Source organism: Chiloscyllium plagiosum, chromosome 27 (assembly GCF_004010195.1).
Source record: "Chiloscyllium plagiosum isolate BGI_BamShark_2017 chromosome 27, ASM401019v2, whole genome shotgun sequence".
In the NCBI taxonomy this organism is placed as follows: Eukaryota; Metazoa; Chordata; class Chondrichthyes; order Orectolobiformes; family Hemiscylliidae; genus Chiloscyllium; species Chiloscyllium plagiosum.
Window position 1 is genome coordinate 41,532,021 of NC_057736.1, and position 18,466 is coordinate 41,550,486.

The window sequence follows — 18,466 nt, forward strand, 5'->3', positions numbered from 1 at the left end:
CCCCCACCCCCGTCTGACCTATCACCCTCACCTTGACCTCTTTCCACCTATCACATTTCCGACGCCCCTCCCCCAAGTCCCTCCTCCCTACCTTTTATCTTAGCCTGCTGGACAAACTTTTCCCATTCCTGAAGAAGGGCTTATGCCCGAAACGTCGATTCTCCTGTTCCCTGGATGCTGCCTGACCTGCGCTTTTCCAGCTACACATTTCCAGCGCTGATTCCTGGGATGACAAGCCTGATGTATGAAGAGTGACTGGATCAGTTAGGTCTATATTCACTGAAGTAAGTGAGGACTGCAGATGCTGGAGATCAGAGTCGAGAGTGTGGTGCTGGAAAATCACAGCAGGTCAGGCAGATGCGAATAGCAGGAAAGTTGATGCTTTGGGAGGAGCCTTTCATCAGGAATGCGGCTTGTGAGGCAAGGGGGTGGAGAGATAAATGAGAGGTGAGTAGGGATGGTGGGAGCGGGGAAGGTAGTTGGTGGTAGAGGTAATGGTGATAGGTCAGAGAGGAGGGTAGAGTGGATAGGTGGGAAGGAAGATGGACAGGTATGACAGGCCGCGGGCCGTGCCGACTTACAAGGTTGGATCTGGGATAATGGGGTGGGGGGTGGTGGAGAAATCAGGAAACTGGTGAAGTTCAAATTGATGCCATGTGGTTGGAGGGTCCCATGGCAGAAGATGAGGCGTTCTTCCTGCAGGCTTTGGGTGGTTAGGGTGTGGCACCTATCGCACTCTTAGCTACCCCTCTTTCTCCCCCAACCCACCTTCATAACCTTCAACTTGAAATATCTCCTATCAAAATGTCCTGAGAATGCAAGGGGTAGGTTTTTTAAATTGGCTGCTTTTTCTGAAGGCGTAGGAACAAATTGCTGTTGTTGGAATCTGTACTAAAAACTACAAATACTGGAGATCACAGCGGGTCGGGCAGCATCCATGGAGAGAGAGAACAGACTAACGTTTCGAGTCAGAGCTGAAGTTTCTCTGAAGTTGCTTTGCTATGTCTTTTGATCCTATAATTGTTGTTTTAGTCCAGCTGTTCAGTGGCAAACTTCAGCCTTGATCTTGGTTTGCTGTTGGCTGTTTTTCAAGATAAAATTGAGACAATATTTATGTAATCTGTTTTACCATTAATTTTTTGGGGGTTGTACGTGGTGTGCAACAAGATCAGTTAATCGAAAAGTGCTGTTCGTATTATAATATGCTCAACAATCTCTCCAAAGAATTATAGTGTGTTGATGTGCAAAGTTGTGCATTTGACCAACTTGTCGTCTTGGAGGGTGTTGGCTGTAACCAACTGCATTATTGATGTAGAGAATCTACTGATTCAACAACTTCCTGATTTCCAGACTCTTAGCTGTCCACAGAAAACATCATTACTGTATAATACATGATATAATCTACATATGCTGCTTGGACACTGACATTTGGTATTTCTATTTGTGAAGCTGGTTGTAGGAATGTCAAATTCTCATTCTCAGAGAAAAAAAATTAGATGTTCATGGCATATTTTACAGCTTGTTTAAAAGCAGGCTACTTCTAACTTGCTTCTCTGGTCTCCTTTCTGTTCTCCACCTTCAGTGCTTTGAAATAAATACATTTGGTGCACACTTACTCTTTTTTTTTTATTTCTTTTGTCCATAGGACGCACAGAATCACCATCACTAACTTCTGTCTTGGAAAGCATCTAGTTAGTGAGGATGATTTACTGAAAGATCAGCGGGGGAGCCCTGCCTACATTAGCCCTGATGTTCTGAGTGGTGAGTTCCCAATTCTGTCTGATGACTATATACTGTTGGCAGGAGAGTGGGTGGTTTGCAATGTTAAGGCTGCCTGTGTTCTTGCATCAGTGTTTACTGAGTATAGCAATATGAGACAGGAAAGCCTTCTCCAGTCTCTACACCCACTATTTTTTCCTGTTATTCAGTCCTTCCAGCTTCCACTAAAGTGTTTCCGTACTGTAATCATATTTATCATCTAGATGCTTTAACAACTGGCAAAACAGATGTAAGAGAATGTGAGGAAGTACCTTTTTTTGCTGTTGAAAAGAGGTCTTCATTCTAGTTCAGATATGAATATTCAAATTTTCAGTTCTTGTAAGTTCCTATAACTCCTTTTGAAGAGATTTGAATTTCCTGTTGAAAAAATACACAGGATTTCATGTTTTAAAACCTGTACTGACTAAAAGCAGTAATGATAAAAAAACATTTTTTTTCCTGAACTTATATTTGAAACACATTCTGCAAATTACACTCCTTAAAGCAAACACTCCAGGACCCAACCTTCAGTGAGTTTCTCTGACCCCACTTTGCTGAGTATTAATTTTGAATGACTATTCCAAGGTACTTTGATCAGTTTTAGGAGCTTCTTAAGCCCCTGGATAACAGTAAATCTATTTCTGTTGCTGCTTCTTTCTCCTAGCTTTCCAGATTCCAGACAAATTTCCCCAGATCTTTGAGATGGCTGCTGAATGTATCATTTCAACTAGTCTCCCTTCTGCATCCGGATGCTGTACCTTGCAAAAGATCACAACTTCACACTACTGACCTCCTAGAACTACTCTCTTTTTGTTTCTTGGTTTAGTGAGAAGTTTGTAAACCAATAGAAAGCCAACTGACTTTCTCTGCCATCTTACTCTCAAAGCCATATGAAACATACAAACTTTCATCTAGGGAAAAAAAACTGGTGATTTTACCTTGACTCGTCCTCAACTCCCTTTTATGTTTGAAATAAATAGACAATTTATAGTGCAAACTGTTTGAAATCTGATACCTACAACCTCTTGTAGGGACGTTTGGAGGCAGAGTCTTTTTTTTAAAACTCAGGATCTGCAACCATTGTCGTGCAATGTAATACCTTGCACAGCCTTCTCTGTAAAATGAGCTTTTCTTTTGATCATTTCAAACCACCAGACTTTGTGTCAGGCAGACTTCAGAGCAGGTCACATGACTCATGTTTGAAACGTCAGCGAAGCAGAGGGAGTGGAGAGGACAAACAAGATTTTGTGCAACTTAGCTCCAGCTTGAGTTAAGATACGGTCAGTAGTGGTGGTATGGCCATAAAGAGCCTGGGTAGCTTGGTGTTACAGTTATGGTAACTGAGTGGATAGGAGAGGGTTGTGAAGTGGAGCGGCTCAGTGAGTTATGAGTTTGGAAAGAACTTCAACATGAATTTACCAGCCAGACTGAATGCTGAAATGCTGAGGTTATTTCAGATATTTGCTACAATTGTATTGGTTAGTGGTATTGATGATCATAGAAAATGTGTGGAATACCAATGTTTCTATTCATCAGTTTAATTATTCTGTCTACTTGAAGTAGTGTAGAGGTATTTGCAATTCATTGTAGATCTGCGTTAGTGCAGTAATAGTGCGATTCTTGGTTACAAGAGTGTTTCAGGTCTTCTGACAACTGATAACTCTGGGTAATCCAGATGTTCAGAGATGTGACTTGAAACATTATGGCAGCTGATGAAATTTAAATTTTGTTAATTTAGTCTAGAATCCAGGGTTTGTCTCATTCATGATCATCAAACTGTTGAATTGGTGTAAAAACCTCTCCTGTTCACTCATGTCCTTCAGAGATAAAAATCTGTCCATATCCAACTTGGTTGGTATGTGACCTCACTCCCACAGGAGTGCTTGACTTTTATTTGCCTCTGAAATGATCCAACAAGTCAATAAGGAAAACTTAAGGATAGGCAATAAAACACCAGCATTGCACAAGAGCCAAGAATGAATAAAAAAGGAGAGGGGATATCGCAGTTGAACTTGATTTGCTCTTTTATTTTGAGACTCACATCTGTGCAGTTTCCTCCATCGAATCATTGGTAAGTGACCAGAATATGGAGTTCGGCTGCTTCTCTTCCACAAATACTGAAACCAGTTGTCACACTTCAGGTGATAGCTCATTGGGCATGGTGGGAATTAAATCTGTGATTTTTCTGATTGTTATAACTTTTTGTTGTGCTTTTATCATATGTTTCTTGATATGCCAATGTTGCTACTAAAGCTGAGTTGTTTTGCATCTCTAGTTGTCCAAAGGTTTGCAGTGCAATGTCTTGAAGTGATTTTCTTTGTGGCTGAATGCATTAATGAGCACTCAAGTCAACTGTACAGTGTGGGGCTGGCATCGCATGTATGACTGGTTGGGTTATACTGCAATGTTTGTTTTCTTACACAGCAATATTCTCCAAGAAATTGGCAGCTTCCACGCTGATGAAGGACTTATGACCGAAATGTCAACTTTCCTGCTCCTTGGATGCTGCCTGATCTGCTGTGCTTTTTCAGCGACACACTTCTTGACTCACTCTTCAGTATCTGCACTCCTCACTTTCTCTCAGCTTGCAAGCTTTTCCTTGTTCACCTTCACAATTCACAATGACAGGAATGGAGTGTGCGTATTTCTAAATTCTAATGTGGTACTGTTGATGCAACACAAATGGCATCTAGCCTCTTCAGCTTAGTCTTGTTACCAATCTTAATTCTGCAATCTTGCAGCAGTAACTTTAATTAGAGATTTGATTTGTATTTTGTATACTTGACATGATGTAACAGTATGTTTAGGCTGGTCAAATAGCAACAATATGTTTAATTGGATGACTACTATTTTGAATTGTCAACAATTTACCTTCTTTATGAAGCTTTTATCAATTTTTTTCCCATCACCCTCAAAAGCACTTGACTCCTGTTTCATGTTATGATAATACTGCTTTTCCTTTGCAAATTGTTTGGAGGAAATTATGTTGTTAGTGTTTGAGTTGTGGCTGCTCAGTATTCCTCCTTTCCCCACTCCATTTCTTTCATCATGTTCTGAATATATTTGCTCAAGATTTCTAACTGGTTTTCTAATGGACAGTATTTCATCAAAGCCTTAATAGTAAGCGGTGACGAGCGGTGGGAAGACATTGCAGCCAACACTGATATTTACCCAAACAGTTGCTTTAGGGAGCAGAATTGTTCTTTCTCTCTGTTGCCCTGACTTAACCATGATACTAAGGCAACTTTTGTCTTGCCATTTTGGTGAAATTAGTAAATCGTGTAAAAGCCAGAGTTTGAATCGTGGACCTTCAGCTCTCTGCAACTCAGTATTGCATTAGTAAATTTACCAAGTAAGCAGTAGGAGAATCTTCACATTTGGATGGGTGTATTTATGAATGTTTATCACAATTTGTGTGTTAACTTCACAGTTTTGGGGCTAGTAGATGTGTAACTATTGTCATGTAGATTTTAAGCGGATTGCAAACATGGTGGTGTACCATGTTTACCTGTCAAACGAAAGAGCAGCCATCAGTTTAATCGCTCTGACCTTGCAAAGCAAATTAAATCTCAATAACTTAAACAATAAATTAGATTTCGAACAAGTACATAGACCAAGCCTTGAGCATAGTATGTCAGAATAAGTCAACTGGAAATGGGCATTTCTTGTTCACTATATGCTTGCTCAGTTGTAATTCCCTAAGTGATGGTATGTATTCACAAGTTTTAGAGAAAAGTGACAAAAGTTTTATAAACTGAAACTGCTTCCTGGTCTGAAGTGTTGATGGCCACCAAAGTCAACTGCCCATGAACAAGTAATTTAAAAAAAAAAATTTGAGGTATCAGTTCAGTTCGTCTGTTTGTGGTATCAAATACATGCCGTTAGTGTTGACTCTAGATTGCTTGCTGAAATAGCCGAGGAAGCCACTTGTTTGGCTAAAGACCTACCGTACTACAGCATTTCAATGCTCTGGTCTCACCTCCATATTCAGATAATTGAGGGATGGGCAAGAAGTGTTGGTCTCACCAGCAACACTGACATTTTGAGAATGTGTAAATCTAAAAACAAAATCAATCAAGAACCAGCTGTTAACTAACGGAGTAATCGGCTTTCTATAAACTAGTTAGGTGTCAAAAGCTGACGTTGATGGCTTTCTGGTCACAACAGTTGATGGGATTTGAATGAGCAGCAGTGCACAGCCATAATAATTGAGGAGTAGAATCTGGATGTAGCAAATTGTTGTTCATCTTTTATAAACAAGATGTGGTAAGTGTGTGTTATAAAACATTTTTTTTCTGCAGTGGGTGTGTCAAATTACACAATTTTCTACAAAATAGTTGGGATGCCAAAAAAAGCAGATGTGATATTGGATACCAGTGGTCATTGGTCAGTTTCACTTAGATTATCTATATGGTGTGGCATTGATCCCCACGTTCATCGCTGACACCAATTCTGTAATATAACATACCAAGCATTTGTGCGTATCTGTTGTTACTCGCAATGTTAGACGTGGTTTTCATTTTCTCTATATCCATTATTTGAGTTATGCTTGTTGGAATTTGCATCAGAATCATCTGATTATCTGTAGGATCAACAAAGGCACTTGAGACTGACCATGACTATCGGCTGTTGGAGGAATTGGGGTTGGATATTCATTGTTCTACCATACTGCATTCCCAACAAAAGATCACAAAGTTGACATGATTGTCTCAGCCCTGCCAACTGATGTCCAAACATGTGGCTTTGGGTCAGTATATGAAAAATCTGAGAAATGGTGGACAAGAGCTTAATGTTGAGGAAAAGTGAGATTCATTAATTTCAAATTGGGAGATATTAGTCAGGTTGAGGCTATTGAGGGAAAGAAACATTCAGTGGCTGTAGTTACAGTTATCGCAGAGAAAGATGGTCGTGGTTATTGGCGGTTGCTCACTGTGGTTCGAGGATATTGCTGTAGAGATTACTTGAAGCAGACTCAACCTGCCCGCCTTAAGCTGTCTCATCAAAATGGTCCCTCTTTTATTGAGTCAAGTTGTTTATTTGTTCCAGCTTCTGCTAAATTATCTGTGTCATTGTGTGCAGGATACAACCCACATCAAATTTGTAACTGCTGCATTGGTTAGTCCCACCCCTACAATCTTCACCAGTATTTTCCCCTACTATCAGCAACATGGTGGTTGCCATTGGCCAATAAGTTAACTGGGCCAGCCACATCAACAACCTGTTTAAAAGTTGATTACTGTGTGGCTTTGTTTTTGAAATTTGAATCTCCAATAAAACTGTCTGACATGATGAGGGGGAGTGAAAAATAAAACCAGACTTACCTTATATAACAGATTCCACTCTTGGAACTGTACCACTCGTGTCTGGCACTATTGAGCCGAGCTCTACACTCTTGGACTTCTGCCCATTGAAGCAAGAACTTGTGTTCTAAAAGAAACCAAGCAACCTGAGCACTCCTAATATTACCCACTGGCTGTTTATTTCACTAATGATCCACTGTGTCCTCTGACCTTGATTCAGTCTCCTCCTTTTTTCAGGAATCCACAGGGGAGAGAACCAATATTTTTCAATCTACAATTCCTTTCAATACTTCTGATGTATAACAGAATTTTTGAAATTTTACTAATTTAATTAAATTATTAATATGCTAACAGTTAGAAAACAAATCTATGATTATATTTAGGTAAATTATATTCAGGTAATTAAAGTTCATACTGATTTAGCAATAAAACCTTGGGAATTGCAGTGTACAAACCAACAAAGCTTTGTCCTGAATAAACAAGACCTTCTGCTGAGCAATTTGTGAGCATGTGGGAATAGTTGTATGTTGCTTAATCATTGTATAGCGAGTTGCACTTTACATCTTTATTTTGGCTGGAGTTGTAAAAAGATAACTGGATTTAGTGGGAAATAGGTTCTGGACAAGCTTCTTGGAGTTGTATGAACTTGATGCATTTCTGATTAAGTTACTGCCTTATTTTTGAAAACTTATGCATTTTAGTTAAAAAAAATTTGAATTGGCAATGATTGACTAATCATAGTATAGTGAATGGATATAAAATATTTTTCTCCCAATGGTGACCCTCTTTTTGGAATTACTCTAAAAACATCAGAAAGCATTGCATTCCTTATTTTGAGTTGGTTTTGCTGAAAGTGGGCTATTGTCAATCATTATGGGCAAGTAGCAGTCATGTTGAATAATTACTTTGACTCAGTATTTCTGGTAAAGAAAGAGAGCTTTCGAGAAGTCCTGAGGAAATTAATAGTGGATGAGGGACAGGGACTGAACATAAGTAAGACATTGATCATAAGGAAAGTAATGGAACCACACAAAATACAAAATGCTGGAAATCACAGCAGGTAAGGCAGCATGGGTGGAGAGAGCGCAAGCTAGTGTTTAGAGTCTAGATAATTCTTCAACAGTATCCATCCCACGCGTGTTAAAGGATTTGGGAGAGCACATTGTAGATACCCTAATTATAATATTTGCATTTCCTAGATACTCTGGATTGTAAAGTTGCCTGACACTGCTTATTAAGAAGGATAAAAGAGGAAAACCAGTGAATTACAGGCATGTTAGCCTAACATTGGTGGCGGAGAAATTTTTAAGAGTCTGAAATCAAGAACATGGTAACTGAGCACCTCAAATTTTCAGTGAATCAGGGAGAGCCAGCATAGATTTGTGACAATTAGGTCATGCCTGACAAACCTCATTGAATGTTTTGAAGAGGTGATAGAGGTATTGCACAGGGGAATGCCTATGGATGTTGTTTCTCTGGACTTCCAGAAGGCATTTGATAAGGTCATACAGAAGAAACTGTTAACTCAAGTAAAAGCCCATGGAATTGGGTGCAAATTATTGACATGGCTGGGAAATTAGTTGATTGGCAGGTAACAAAGTCGGGCGAATTGGTAGGCACTCAAATTGGCAGGATGTGACTGGTGGCGTTCCACAGATCTGCTAGGTTTTCAATTATTCTCATTGCTTTTATTCAAGTTGCTAATAAGTAAAGTAAGTCATATCACCAAATATGATGATGATACAGTTATTCTGCATTGTAGGCTGTGCAGATGATAACATAAAGTTAACAAAGACATATTGATAGACTAGGTGAATAGGCAAAACTTTGGCAGATAAAGTTCAATGCATGCAACTGTGAGGTTATCCATTTTGGGTCCACAAAGGATAGGTCAGGTACTTTCTAGATGGCATGAACTTACATACAGTGGATCTCCAAAGAGACTTCGCAGTTCAGATGTGAAAAAGTCATGAACAGGTGCAGAAAATAATCAAGAAGGCTAATAGAATGCTGGTCTTGTTCTCAAGAGAGCTGGAGTGTAAGGATGTAGACATTATGCTGCAGTTATCCAAAGCCCTGCTTAGATTCTCCTGGAGTATTGAGAGCAGATCTGGGCACTACACTTTGGGGAGGATATATTGGCCTCGTGGGAGTGCAACATAGGTTTACAAAAATGGCTCTTGGACCTTGGGGGTTAAGCTATGAGCACAAATTTTACAAATTAGGTCTGCTTCTCTAGAATTTAGAAAGTTAAGTCTTCAAGACATTAGCAGGAAAAGACAGGGTAGATAAAGATGAACTGTTTCCACTGGTTGGGGTTCAAGAACCAGGAGGCGTAGTGTAAAGTTTCAGACCAGACCAGTGAGGAGGGATGTTAGGCACTTTCCTGTACAGGGGTGGAAGAGGTTTGGAATTCTCTTCCACATCTGCAGTTGATGCTTGATCACTTGTTAGCTTTAAATCTTACATGCTCATTTTTTTTATTGAGCAAAGCTATTAAGGGCTATGGGCTACAGGCAGGTACAAGGAATTAGGCAAAAGATCGGCCATGATCTGATTGAATGGTGGAACAGGTTTGATGGGCTGAATGGCCTGCTGTTGTTCCTATGTTCCTAAGATTGGAGAAAAAGCTCAAGTTCTGCTCCCTCCCTGCCTCTGGTATCCTTTATTCACTAACAGGCAAGTTAAAGGGCAAGGAATCAACAGCTTCAGAAATCATTATATACAATTCATCAAAACTTATGGTGCAGTACAGGCCGTTCAGCCCACTGATCCGTGCTTCATGGTAGACTATGGTATATTGGTAACATCACTTGGCGAGTAATGCAGCGGCCGAGGCTGATATTCTGGCAATGAGGCATTCGCATCTCACTGGGACAGCCAATGGAATTTAAAGACCATTAATAACACTGGAATATAAAGCTAGGCTTCGTCCTGGTGGTCAGTACAGCCATCATCAAAGTTGCTGTTTGAAACAAAATATTGTTCACTAATGCCCTTTAAATCTGTCATGTTTACCAAACCCAGAGCAGTGTGATTGATTATTGGCTGCCCTCTGAAGAGGGCCCTTCAGTTCAATGCAGTGAGGAATGCACGACAAATACTGGCTAAATTATAAATGCTGAGCAACACTGTCAGCATCCCACACAACAATAAAGGGGGAAAAAAAAAGACTGGCTCCCGAATTTATCTCACTCTGTCAGCACACTTTATTCTCATTTACATAGTGCCTAGATTTCCTGTGGTAAAAATGCTACTTTCAATTTTAATTCTCCTGTGTGGAGTTGGTTCAATTTTGAATTGAAGAAACGTTCTACAGTTTCAGCAGGCTGTGGGGGGAACCACTTGCTGTCATTCTTTGCCGCGCATGATATAAATTTCTGTGATTGATGTCTTGAGTGCAATCTGTCTTAATTTTGGCTGTTCTGAACCAAAATCGACGTAAGGTAAGCACATTAGTTAAACGATGGCCTTCAGTTTTATTGTGGGATATCGTTTTACCGTTCATTCACTTCAATTTTTATTATGTCAAATACGTCTTGAAACTCAAAATATGGTGTGAACGTTCTGTTTTCATTTTCATTCTCTTTACAAGAATGAGTCAGGAGTTCACGTTTCACATTCTGAATAGATCATGCACAAACCACAAAAACCCCAACTATCCCAGAACTTAGTAATTTCATTTGTAACCTGGTTTGGAAGTGTCATTGGTGCTAAATTGTTGCACTCATTTCTGTTATAGGATTATAATGAGCTAAGTGGAAACGATGGCCTAGCGGTGGTATCGCTAAACTATTAACCCAGAAAATCAACTAATAATCTCGGGTGCCAGGTTCATTCCCACCACAGTACGTGGCGGAATTTGAATTTGATTAAAACGAGTTCTAGAATTAAGAATTCACCAGTGACAATGAAACCATTGTCGATTGTCTGAAAAATCCATCTGGCTCACTAATGTCCTTCAGGGAAGGTAATTTGCCATCCTCACCTGATGTGGCCTTCTAAATGTGTCTCCAGACCCAGAGCAATGGGTCTGAACTCAGCTGCCCTCTGAAATGGTCTAGGAGCCACTCAGTTCGAATAATTGCTGTGAAGTCTCAACAAAGAAATGAAATGCCAGACCACCTGGCATTAACCTGGGCACTGGAAAAGACAATGGCAGCGATAGCTCTGTCAACCTTGCAAAACCCTCCTTACTAATATCTGGGGGCTAGTGCCGAAATTGGGAGCACTCGCTCACAGACCAGTCAAGCAACAGCCTCACACAGTCATACCTTACAGACCATGTTCCTGACACCACCATCACCATCATCCCTGGATATGTCTTGTCCCACTGGCAGCACATACCCAGCAGTTGTCTTGGGAGTCCTTGATGTTGATTCTGGACCCCATAAAGTCTTGTGCTTTGGGTTAAACATTTGCAAGGAAACCTCCTTGATTATCACAAACTGTCCTCCCTCTGCTAACGAATCAGTGCTCCTCCATGTTGAACAATGGAGAAAGCAGTGAGGGCAGCAAGGGTGGAAAATGCACTCTGGGTGGTGGATTTCAGTTTCCACCACCAAAAGTGCCTCTGCAGCAGCACTATTGATTGAGTTGGTAGGGTTCAAAAGGACATTGCTTCTAGACTGGGTTTGCAGCTGGTGGTGACGGAACCAACAAGAGGGAAAACATACCTGACCTCATTCTTGCTGAAAATGTGTTGCTGGAAAAGCGCAGCAGGTCAGGCAGCATCGAAGGAACAGGAGAATTGACGTTTCGGGCATAAGCCCTCAGGTATGCCCGAAACATCGATTCTCCTGTTCCTTGGATGCTGCCTGACCTGCTGCGCTTTTCCAGCAACACATTTTCAGCTCTGATCTCCAGCATCTGCAGTCCTCACTTTCTCCTGACCTCATTCTTACCGATCTGTCAGCTGCAGATACATCTGTCCGTGACAGTATCAATAAGAGTGATCACCACACAGTCCTTGTGGAGATGAGTCCTGCCTTCTCATTGAGAATGATCTCCATCATGATTGTAGCACTATCACTGTACTAAATGGGACAGGCTTCAAACAGATCTAGCTACTCAAGGCTGAACATCGGTGAGGCACTGTGAACCATCATCGTAAACTGAAATCACTGGATATCAGGGGGCAAACTCTACTTAATGAAGTCGTACATGGCATATGGGAAGATGGTTGTGGTTGTTGGTCAGTCGTCTCAGCTGCAGTGCTTCTCTGCAGGATTTCCGCAGGGTCGTGTCCGAGGTCCAACCATCTTCAGCTGCTTCTTCATTGACCTTCTCTCATTCATTAAACGATTAATTATGGCTGCTGGTCAGAATCATGGAATTCTAAACTGAAGGGCATTTTGTCAACCTACAGCACATGGGCTGCAGTAGTTCAAGAAGGAAGCTCACTAGCACCTTCTCAAGGGCAACTAGGGATAGGCAATAAACGCTGGCCGACCAATTATGCCCATATCACGAGTAAATAAAAGCACTTGGAACTCAGCAGTCTATATGGTGAAATGATTTGGCAATGCCAGTGTTGGACAGGGGTGTACAAAGTTAAAAATCACAGTTAAAAATCACAACACCAGGTTATAGTCCAACAGGTTTATTTGGAAGTACTAGCTTTCGAAGCGCTGCTCTTTCATCAGGTGGTTGTGGAGAATCACAACCGTCACAGCCGCAACCACCTGATGAAGGAGCAACTCTCTGAAAGCTAGTGCTTCCAAGCAAACCTGTTGGACTATAACCTGGTGTTGTGTGATTTTTTAACTGTGGGGTGAAAGCACTTCTATAGGGCTGTTTAGTTAGGAGTGCCACTACATTGACTTTATGACAGTGGAGGAACTGCAATGTAGTTGTCTATCAGGATGTTTTGGGGGAGAATTTCAGGTGATGTTGCCTTGTGCTTGCAGCCCTTGTTCTGGCCCGGGGGCATTTTTTTTTAACCTGAAGCAACTTTCCTTAAAAGAAAAATTGCTCACAGTAAAGACTGTTGGGAACTATGTGCTGAAAATTTGGCATTTCTAAACCAAGTACCTAACGTGACAAATACTCTAGTATGTTGCTTAGTTTGTACATATAATAACTAAAGTACATTTTCTATTAATATCAAGAAAAATAAATTGAAGCAGACCTAATTTTCACATTATAATTTCTTTGTATAATGTTCAGTAAAGTCTCTTTGAAACCAAAAGTTTACTTAAGATGCGTATAATTAAGACAATTGTTTGCTTGCTTATTCTCGAGCCAAACCTAGCTAATTGTGTCAGGCAATGTTAGAAACACTAATAATTGTGGCCTGTATTGATTGGTGTAGCTGTACCACTCAAACAAGTTTATTTTAGAGCATGGTGGTTTCTGTTAAAATAATTTTAAACAGGAAAGTGGGGAATCGTGATGAGCTTTATATTTTCACAATGTAAACACAACTCTTACTATGTTTTTTGAAAAATTAAAACTCTTCTAATGACGCAGTCTACAGAAAAGCTTTGGAATCAGTAAATGAGATGCTAAGGAGCTGTCTGCAGCTTGAATTGCGGACCCATATTCATGTGGTAGAGGTTGCAGGTTTTGGAGATGCTAATGAAGAGTTTCCAAAATGCATCTTGGAGATAGTACTGTACACATTGAAACCAAATTGTGTAGGTCAAAGTAATGAACGTTTAAGATCTTATTTAAGTTTACATAGAAGACTGAAATGCAAAAATTAATCATTGAGTGAAATGCTTCTGTGATCTAAGCAACGCTTAACATTGTTAAATGTGCAAAGAACAGTATTATTTCATGTAGGATTCCAAGCAACAGTTCCATGTTCTGTCATGGTTCAGGATGGGGGAAATTAGAGCAGTGAGCATTCAGGGTCTGTGGGGCTCTGCTAAGCCTTGCACTGAAGGCTAATGTTTGTGTCTGCATTGGCACTTAATGGTATCTGTGATGACGTAGAAATGAAAATAATTAAAAAACAATCTTTAATGCAAGACGTCCTTGGTTACATTGTCAACCCCTTGTACTGTTGTATGGTTGGATTGGCATGGCCTGGAAGCCGATTGTAAGACAGCCAAGTTTCTTAGTTAATGAGTCACATGTACGAAGAACGCTGCAGCTTTAGCCAAGTACATTATTTTGTGTTTTTTTTTTCAGGTCGACCGTATAGGGGCAAACCCAGTGACATGTGGGCACTTGGTGTAGTGCTCTTCACCATGCTTTATGGGCAGTTTCCATTTTATGACAGCATACCTCAAGAGCTCTTCAGGAAAATAAAAGCGGCTGAATATACCATCCCAGAGTAAGTTGGTAATTTTGTGTTTGGCTTAAAAATAATTTGTGTACTTGTTACAAATGTGATTTTATGTCAATGTTTTTTATACTTGTCATATCCTCTGGATGTTGACTGTAATACGTAATGGACAGCTAGATGGAGCAATTCTTGATCCAAGGTATTTGTTATTTTCACAAAGCAGTTTAGAGTGGCCATGTTACAACAGTTTGTAATTGAGAGTTCAAGAGACAGTTAAACAAGTTAAAAGTGGATTTTTTTTTGTTAAATGCAGATGAAACTAGTCTGCTTATTCATAAGATTTTCACTTTTAAAGGAAGTATTTGTCCCTGCAGTAAGTCCTTGTGATCCCTTCATTGCAGCACCTGACCTAAGTGATTCAGTGGTTTTTATTTCACTGCTTGGGAGTACATCCATATGTCGATTACCCCTCGTGTAAAGCGCTTTCTGATATATTTTCCATTTTTTAGCTTTTGTTGGTTCACACCAATGTCACCTTGTTTTACTGTTTGGATTTGCCTTTTTTAAACCATTTAATAATGTTGAATATCTCTAAGATTACCTCTTCGACATCTGCCTTCAAAGCTGAAGAGCTCAATTTTCTCTACTGTGCTGCCTCGGAGTCGGGCTTGTCCTACCTCCAGACCTTGAATGTCTTAGTGAACAGAGTTGAGGTGCTGAATGACCAGAGCACTGCATTAATTGGGCATATTTCTTCTTGCTTGTATTGGATCTGTAATTACGCAATTAATGGGCCTCGTTTGCAGTTCTTCATTGTTTACTCATTGTTAGTGGGCGGCACGGTGGTTAGCACTGCTGCCTCACAGCGCCAGAGACCCGGGTTCAATTCCCGCCTCAGGCGACTGACTGTGTGGAGTTTGCACATTCTCCCCGTGTCTGCGTGGGTTTCCTCCGGGTGCTCCGGTTTCCTCCCACAGTCCAAAGATGTGCAGGTCAGGTGAATTGGCCATGCTAAATTGCCCGTAATGTTAGGTGAAGGGGTAAATGTAGGGGTATGGGTGGGTTGCGCTTCGGCGGGTCGGTGTGGACTTGTTGGGCCGAAGGGCCTGTTTCCACACTAATGTAATGTAATCTAATCTAATCTTAAAAGGCATATCTATGAAGGCTGCTGGATCTATTTCATTGTTTCTTCCAATCTGACCACTTTGCATTGATCTGCCATTATTCTTACATGAGTCAGTGTTGTATCTGTTCTCTTGGTTTTTTTAGATATTGTCTTTAATGAGCTGACTTGTCTATTTCTTTCTATTTTTGCTTGGGTAAGGTGCAAATTTGTACCGCTGTTGAAAGTGTTGCTGACCCTGACAATCTGAAGAAGCTGAATTGCATGTACAACTGAAATGAACAAAGTTGCTGAAATTTCTGGGAGTGGGATTGGTGACTGTAGCTTTTATTGCTGATGAGTCACTTGCCACATACTAGCTAGGCTCCACAGTGCCTCCATGTCAGCTTTCTGGTTATTAGTCAGTGTTTAAACAACACTACTCAAAACAAACACCATGAAATATATGTTCAGAGTTCTTTAAAATATGCTTCCACTATTAAAGGGATATGAAAATGCTTCAGTTTTCTTTGTGAGCTGGATGAATCTATCTATATCTCTCATCAGCCTATTCAGCTCAATGTTAAATGATGTAACTGGGAGACAGCACTTTGGGATCTCAGCAACATACGGATAAATACACTACTGTGTTGCCTTTATACAAGTTAGTCCTGAAAGCTAGCACTGTTTGTTGAACAATGTCTGTGCTAGCTTGTGAAGATTTGTCAGTTAGGCAAAATCCTGGAATGCCATGGCACCTGTAGGACTACCTCAGAAATTAGTGACACCTTAAAGAGAGTTCAACATTTGTGCTTTAATTGTGAAATCAAGGAGTGGTTTTATGTTCTTTTTGCAGCTAGGAAATTCCTTTTCAAACATATTCATTTGTAGGCAAATATGATAACAGTCTATATACAAAATTCCTTTGTTTTTTAGAAACAAAAGTTGTGGTGGATGACCATTTGGGTGTTTAGTTGCAAACTGATGAAAGTGAAAGCTGGGAAAAGTTCCAGTAGCTGAAAATATGTTGCTGGAAAAGCGCAGCAGGTCAGGCAGCATCCAAGGAACAGGAGAATCGACGTTTCGGGCATAAGCCCTTCTTCAGGAATGAGGAAAGTGTGTCCAGCAGGCTAAGATAAAAGGTAGGGAGGAGGGACTTGGGGGAGGGGCGTTGGAAATGCGATAGGTGGAAGGAGGTCAAGGTGAGGGTGATAGGCCGGAGTGGGGTGGGGGCGGAGAGGTCAGGAAGAAGATTGCAGGTTAGGAAGGCGGTGCTGAGTTCGAGGGATTTGACTGAGACAAGGTGGGGGGAGGGGAAATGAGGAAACTGGAGAAATCGGAGTTCATCCCTTGTGGTTGGAGGGTTCCTAGGGGGAAGATGAGGCGCTCTTCCTCCAACCGTCGTGTTGCTATGGTCTGGCGATGGAGGAGTCCAAGGACCTCTGGGACACCCGGACCAACCAACCCAACCACCCCGTGGCTCAACACTTCAACTCCCCCTCCCACTCCACCAATTCTACAGAAAGTTCCAGTAGGTCCATTTTTTTTCCAATAGTGTAACTTAATTGTTACACTAAACTGACCAGTTGTTCCCTCGCCATCCACCAATCATGCAGTTGCATGAGGTGGAAGTGGAATGAAAGCACCAAACAAATTTAGGCATTTGAAACAAAAACTGGTAAAGGATTTGTTAGTTTCCAATGAGAGTCTGAGTCACCTGGTGGTTTCAGGTAACCTGTATTTTCAGTTGTGTCATTTCTCCAGAGCAATAAGGCACACAAAGTTTGTAAGTAATTTATTTCAAAGAGCTCAAGCTGAAAGTGCCACCACCACCCCAATCCCAAGTACAGCATCTTATACAGTTCAAGCTTGCCTTAGCAATTTACTTGCTGTCGTGTATGTAGTTTAACTGTCGATAATCCTTAACCCAAAGGACGTACAGCAATTAAGCTAATCATATCACTGAATGACACAAAGAGATGGACAGGCTTGTGGTCAACCCCGGTTCTCCATGTTTTCATGATTCTACCAGACTTTCTTATCTCTCTCTAATAATATGGGGGCTGCTTTGTCTGTCTGAGACTAGTTTGAATCTTTTCATCTCGTATATAAATGGATCTAAAGCTAGTTCTGAATCTATATTTATGATTATCTGAAGAATCTTACCGAAAGCCTATTCTTGGTATTGTAACAGATTGATTTAGTAATTCAAGAGCATTAATTAATGCAAAATGTCATTATACATAAATACTGCAGCTGCATATTATATCTAAGTCCAGTAACCTTGAGTCTACAGAGTTACTATCGTTCTACTTATGAAGACTGCATTAAGCAACTATTTTCCCAACCCCTCTAACTATTGTCAGCCATGTTCTGCTGCTCAGTCTTGGGTAGCCTTAGCTGGATTCCACAATGACTTGATGCAACATTTTCCAGTATCAACTATGTGGCACTGTCAGCCATACTTCTATACCCCACATTACTTGAAGTTGAGGGAGGAATGTTGCTGACAGTGATCACACTCTTTCTCTTCAATCAAAAATTGCCATGTGCTTTCCTTCATCCAGCTGAACAGGCAGACATGTCTCACCTAAAAGATTGCATTAATACTATGCCCTACTCTAGCCATACTGTACTGAAGTGTCAGCACAAATTGTAGTCAATTTCTGGAAAATTTCTTGTGCCCACATTCTGCTGAAGTGAGAGTACGGAGGTGAAAAGAATGGAAAGCTTCTCAAGTCAGAGAAATCATGTAAAATTTGTCGTCGTCAGAAAGTCCTCTGCAAACCAAACAGTTTGGGTTAGAATGAGTGATGAAGATCAGAATTGTAAATATAATGTGAGAGTGATAAATGAATGGGTGTGTTCCTGCTGAATCATTCTTGGATCTGACTCTTGAAGAATGATTCAACTCTCTAAGACTTGATCATTCCCTCTGGCAGTTTCCTGATGGCGCCAGGACTTGCTAATTTAAAGGATAATCAGATGGAGGAGGCACCACCGAGCATGTTAATTGCAATCCTTTGTAATGATTAATTGTGGAGTCTGACGCTGAGAACTGCTTAAGAAAAG

The 18,466-nt window shown here is 40.7% G+C and overlaps 1 protein-coding gene across 2 annotated transcripts in view; it reads left to right on the forward strand.

The window, feature by feature from the left end:
* stk40 (serine/threonine kinase 40) overlaps nt 1–18,466 on the forward strand; it is a 78,604-nt gene that overhangs the window by 48,927 nt on the left and 11,211 nt on the right. For both annotated transcript variants that reach the window (XM_043717907.1, XM_043717909.1), the window contains exons 7-8: nt 1,646–1,761; nt 14,196–14,340. In XM_043717907.1, the coding sequence (XP_043573842.1) occupies nt 1,646–1,761; nt 14,196–14,340 (261 nt within the window). The remainder of the gene's footprint in view (nt 1–1,645; nt 1,762–14,195; nt 14,341–18,466) is intronic.